This window comes from Archocentrus centrarchus, chromosome 9 (genome assembly GCF_007364275.1).
Source record: "Archocentrus centrarchus isolate MPI-CPG fArcCen1 chromosome 9, fArcCen1, whole genome shotgun sequence".
Classification (NCBI taxonomy): Eukaryota; Metazoa; Chordata; class Actinopteri; order Cichliformes; family Cichlidae; genus Archocentrus; species Archocentrus centrarchus.
The window spans coordinates 13,404,452-13,410,507 of record NC_044354.1 but is presented as its reverse complement, the minus strand read 5'-3'; the positions used below and the strand labels follow the sequence as shown (position 1 = coordinate 13,410,507).

The window sequence follows — 6,056 nt, the reverse complement described above, 5'->3', positions numbered from 1 at the left end:
CCTCTTCCTCCTCCACATCCCTTCTGTCGGAGCGGGGGTTTCGTAACCGGCGCTGTAGCAGTGTTTCCTCTTCCCTCAGCCGGTGAGAAATGGCAGCGCTCAGGACTCTCAGGAAACTGTGCCAACTACACACACAGCACCAAGTCTGTAAACTGCACACGTCCGCCTCGAGGTGAGTCGATCACACATCTGCTGCAGTCTGAATGGGCTTAATGGTTATTTTACGACCTGAGAGGCGCTTTTGTTTCCTCACTCAGTGGGTATGTTTGCTTCTTTTTCTTCTTCTTTTTTTTTTTCTGTACGCTTATTTGTTTGTAGGCTTTCGCGTAAGCAGGTGAGGTCGTTGACTTTTATTCTGGTGGTTAATTTTGTTTTATTGTACTAGACGTCCTCGGTTGAGCACATTTTGCAGCGCCCCTAGCGTCGCACCGGTAACATTTGCAGGGATCCGCTGGCTGATGAAATCTGTCCAAGTGTTTGCACCCAGTGGATGGGGTTCAGCTGGAGATCGAGGTGTAGGTCTGTGCACAAGAGGAAAAGTGCACATGCAGTATTGCTGTGTTAATGTGGGTGGGGGCGAATAAATGCTAGAGAAATGCTGCAGCCACCTGTCAGCAGCCGTGCACACTGCACATTTGCATCGTGCAGGTATTTATTGGAAACGTGCTGAGTGCAGCATGACCACCACGACGACTTGCATTTAACTAATGAACTAATTACACACTCTTAAAGCAAAAAAACCAAACACCCTCCTAAATCTCGTGCTTCTGCACATGATCAGCATGATCCACAAAGGCACAAGACTAATAATTTAAAAGCTGTGTGTGATTATCTTACATCACTGTCTTACGAAATTAGATCTGTTTGAATCACGTTGCCTCAAGTTAATTTTATTTATATACGTGCAGAAAATTTCTGCAAACTCAGCTGCAAGTGTCATGTTATCATGTGCAGAATAAACAATAAAAAGGGGGTGAGTGGAATTGTAAAAAGATTAACATTAGCAGGGGATTTGTTCATTCATTTATAGAGACAATTTTTGTTTTTGTTTTTTTTTTTGTTTTTCCCCCCTCGGCCTGTTATGGTATTTGGGCTTTTATTAGACTTGTAATCTTGACACATTGCCTCTTGGACCTGGTACACTGGCCCCATGGACTCACCTCATTCTCCCCAAAACACTCGATACTTCTCCTTTTGATTTTAATTACTTTCGACAGGATAAAAGTGATGATTACATCACTGTCGATGGCTCATTACTCTTCAGTTATTAGCCCCTGCTCTCTGGTTGTCGTTATATAACGGAGAACTATCTTTGACACTTGTGCGATGAGGAAAAAGTGGTGGGGCAGCAGTCTGTACAATCCTGGATAGTGTACATGAGTTTTAACTATTGGATACTGCTGACTGTAACTGATTAGTAGAAGCTCAAAGAAGCTCCCTTTCCTTGAGCAGTTCAGAACAAGTTTTTATTTTCACCTATTGTAACTTATTAAGTGTTCATAGAGCATGTGGCTCAGTTGGGTAGAGGCGCGTTGCGTCTAATTATAGAGGCTAGGACTGGTGCATGGGTTAAGGTTTCTGACCAGTATCAAAAGCCACTTTCAAGCTCTATCAAATACACCATGTCCAGCAGATAAAGAGGTTTTATGTTAGTCCTGAAAATATGATCTTAATAATCAAGCTGAAAGAATTTTGGCTTAGCTTTTGTGCTGCAGTGCAGTCATTTGTGTCTTTTGGGCCAACATTTTTCCATAACACTGTGTACACACCTGTCATTTCTTTGTCTGAATCACAGTACGATTTGAGCTTGTTACTGCCCACTTACCTCATTGTCTCATCTGACCTCTTTGTCACACCGATTCCCAGGCAGGAGGCAGTGGTCATCTCAGGAAAGAAACTCGCACGGCAGATTCGGGATGAGGTCCGGGCTGACGTAGAGGAATGGGTTTCAGCCGGCCACCGAAGACCCCATCTGAGTGTGGTTCTTGTAGGAGACAACCCAGCCAGCCACTCCTATGTCGTGAATAAGGCACGGGCTGCAGCTGATGTGGGTAAGTGTGTGTGTGTGTGTGTGTGTGGTGGAGGTGCAGAAAGTGCACCCATCATATGTGTGAATGGCAAAACTGCACATATTTGCTTGTGCACTGAGTTGTTTTCACACTTTGACTTCCCACAGGGATCTCAAGTGAGACGATTCTCAAGCATTCAGACATCAGTGAGGAAGAGTTACTGGACTTGATCGACAAACTCAACACAGACCCTCGTGTGGATGGTCTGCTGGTTCAGCTGCCTCTGCCAGGTACAGAACAAACTGGGGAAAGTTGCACAAGCTGAATGAAATTGGGGGAATCCTGCATCGGGAGTCGTGTGTGTGTGTGTGTGTGTGTGTGTGTGTGTGTGTGTGTGTGTGTGTGTGTGTGTGTGTGTGTGTGTGTGTGTGTGTGTGTGTGTGTGTGGTTTAATTCAGCCAAGAAATATCACAACTGTATGCAAGCATTGGTGAGTGTGTGTTTGGAGCGCCTACGTTAGAGCAGAAAACTGCCCACCTGCCTGCTGTCTCTGTTAGTATTTTCTCTAGTGCTGGAGGCAGAACACCCAGAGTTTAAAAGCTTTGATAAGTAGGATTTGACCTTTTGACTGTGAGCAAATGAGTGGATAAAGTTGTTTTGACTGCAGCTCCCCTTTGTTTGGACAGACCACATCGATGAGCGGACGATCTGCAATGCAGTTTCCCCGACCAAGGATGTGGACGGCTTCCACGTAGTTAACGTGGGCCGCATGTGCCTGGATCAGACCACCATGCTCCCTGCCACTCCCTGGGGAGTCTGGGAAATTATTAAACGCACAGGTAACCATAGTGACTGCCTTCTCCCTCTCAGGGTTAAAATGCTTTTGATGAATCTATCTAAATTACTATCCAAATGTTTTGTCTTCCAGGTATTCCTACTTTTGGGAAGAATGTTGTGGTTGCCGGACGCTCCAAGAATGTGGGCATGCCCATCGCCATGTTACTGCACACAGACGGCCGTCACGAGAGGCCCGGAGGTAGGTTAGGATATGTGTGTGCGCATTTTTGGGTGATTAAAACTAAAGTGTGTGTGTGTGTGTGTGTGTGTTTGTGTGCGCGCGTGCACCCATTAACTCCTCTGTTCTCTGTGGCAGGTGATGCTACAGTCACCATTTCTCACCGTTACACTCCAAAGGATCAACTTCGCCAACACACTAAAATCGCTGACATTATTGTGGCTGCTGCAGGTTTGTTTCTGACTATGACTTAAATGTTTTAGTCCTTTTTGATTTTTGCAGGTTGAATGGTCTAACTGTACTGTGTGTGTGTGTGTGTGTGTGTGTGTGTGTGTGTGTGTGTGTGTGTGTGTGTGTGTGTGTGTGTTACTGATCTTTCAGGGATTCCAAACCTCATCACTGCCGACATGATCAAAGAAGGTGCAGCAGTGATCGACGTTGGAATAAACAGGGTGCAGGACCCAGTCACTGGAAAGAGCCGGCTGGTTGGGGATGTGGATTTTGAAAGTAAGGCTGCAGAGTGAACATTTCTGAAGATGTCAAAAGTCCAGTAAAACCTCATTGGTACACAGACAAGTTTTGGGTTGTCTCCCATAAAACATTACAGACAACCTTTTTTTTTTTTTTTTTTTTTTTAAATAATAACCTTGGTATAAAGTGGAACAATACATAACAACCAATCATATACTGTACACTCACATGTCCGCTTGTACAGGGATGGGTGTGTGCAGCTAAAACAGTTTGTTTTTGTTTTTGTTAATGCCTGAACCAAATCATGTAGCACATTTTGAATGAATAAAAGCTGCTTTTGGCTGCTCACTTATTCATACGGGGTTACCACAGCAGGTAGCTCTGCATGTTTGATTTAACAGTGTTGCTTTGCTGAATGCTCTTCCTGAGGTAACCCCAAAGGGATTTGTCTCCTTCCAAGAGGTGGTCAGGCTGAGATGGTGCAAGGGTTGGTTCTGGCCCTCAAGTCATGTTTTGTCTATGTGTGATCTATAATGGTAATGTATATGTATACATGCATATGTGACATAAAATGTCACATTTCTCCCATATTGGACAGTTGTAAAGAAAACTTCCTGGAATCAGATCCACTCACGTCCAAAATTTGTTCACATCCAATCTGAGCCAAGCATCACTTCTGGTTTTAAAAAAAAAAAAAAAAAATTCCCATGCAAACTAATCCTGCTAACAAACCGAACCAGTCACATCACCTCCTTCGTAGAGGAAGGAAAATAATAAATACATGTGCGACAAACTAACAGGTGGCACAGACCTCTGCTGTGCTTCTTGAAAGCTGAACATGATCGTATTCCTGCAGCACATAACTTGGCATTAAGGATTTTGCATTTTACTGGCATTCTATTTATAAAGTGACCTTGTCATTATATAAATACACATGATGATGGTAGGATGACCTGATATCTGGAAAGTCCTAATTGGTGTATGAGGTGTCTAATGTCTTGCCTTTCCTGTCCACATTCAGGTGTGAGACAGAAAGCAGGATTCATCACCCCAGTGCCAGGAGGTGTTGGCCCCATGACTGTGGCGATGTTGATGAAGAACACTATCAAAGCAGCCAAGAATGGCCTTCTGTGTCCCCCACAGAGGATCCGCATGGCTGCAGCATCCTAATTGGACTAGGCTACATCCCAGCAAAAATGACACATTCCACTCCAGCCTACCCTCCACCCTCCCAACACTACCCTCTTATATATAATTTTTTAACTTGGAGCAACCTGACGTGCTCCTCTTGCACATGGACTGGAAAGATGATAGCCTTACGGATCTCTTTCTGCTGACATCGTTCAGCTTTCATGACTGCAAGTCCAGCCATAATTAGACTGTTACAGTCACTGATGCAGCAGCATGTTTAATGTAACAGGATTTTCACTATTTATCATTTGCAATGTGCTAGATTTTAAAGAATATTCAGACATGATGTTATTTATTGCTACAGTGACAATGTTAAAACATGACTGAAAGCAGGTGATGAGGTTTTGGCTTGCCGAGTGATTGAAGCCTTCCTGTTGTTTGTCTTTGTTAGCTTAGAAAGATGTGCAAAGAGTGATAAGGGCTAACATCATCAGGGGCAAGTATGTATATCAGTGTACAAGCTTTAAAGATTCACAATTGCCTTTGAGAAATCTTTGAAATAAATATTGCAAATATCTTCTAATGATCACGTTTTTGTTGTTTCTCAAAAGATCACCTTATTTATTTTAAACTTCATCTGATAAATGGTAGTTTTTCTGTAGCTAGTGTTGACCTTGAAATTGATGGGTAGTAAAGGTTGTTTGAGTTCAGTGAGTTTGGCATTAATCTCTGTCTCAGATTAACTGAATATGCCCAAAAGTAGTTTTAAAAAAAGTTGAAAGTTTGAAGTCAGGAGATTTGCCACACTAAACTTTCAACACTGGATTTTCTTTAGTTTGATTCAGGCTAAATTTGAAAACAAAAGGACAACAATGACCCTCCTGATTAAAATAGGAAGCATACACTTTTCAGACACTTTATTAGGTACACCTTGTGGTCTTCTGCTGCTGTAGCCCATCTGCTTCAAGTTTTGACATGCTGTGCATTCAGAGATGTTTTTCTGCACACCTAGGTTATAATGAGTGGTTATCTGAGTTACTTTTGCCTTCCTATCAGCTCAAACCAGTCTGGCCATTCTCCCCTGACCTGTGGCATCAACAAGGCATTTTCACTGAGATGCTGCCATGTTATTGGCTGAGTAGATATTTACATTTATGCATGTATACTGTATACATTACCATTAACATGACTTGAGGGCCAGAATCAACCCTTACACCGTCTCAGCCTGACCCGCACACCTGTGATTAACCACAACACATTTATGCTAAAGCTAAACAATAAATAAATGCTTGGTGTCAGTACATCAGGTTGACACAACAAAGTCACCTGTTCAACTGATTGTTAGTGCACAGTTTTATTACATCAGTTTTCTATATTTTACTTCACATTTACAACATGTCACAGTAAGTGTACACAATTCATTGACAGTT

The 6,056-nt window shown here is 42.8% G+C and overlaps 1 protein-coding gene across 1 annotated transcript; it reads left to right on the top strand.

The window, feature by feature from the left end:
• On the top strand, window positions 1–5,209 carry mthfd2 (methylenetetrahydrofolate dehydrogenase (NADP+ dependent) 2, methenyltetrahydrofolate cyclohydrolase). The gene is made up of 8 exons (XM_030737308.1): window positions 1–172; window positions 1,867–2,051; window positions 2,177–2,299; window positions 2,696–2,848; window positions 2,938–3,045; window positions 3,163–3,255; window positions 3,406–3,531; window positions 4,517–5,209. The coding sequence occupies exons 1-8, from the start codon at window positions 90–92 to the stop codon at window positions 4,663–4,665; spliced, it is 1,020 nt and encodes a 339-aa protein (XP_030593168.1). The 5' UTR covers window positions 1–89; the 3' UTR covers window positions 4,666–5,209.
• The last annotated feature ends 847 nt before the right edge of the window (window positions 5,210–6,056 follow it).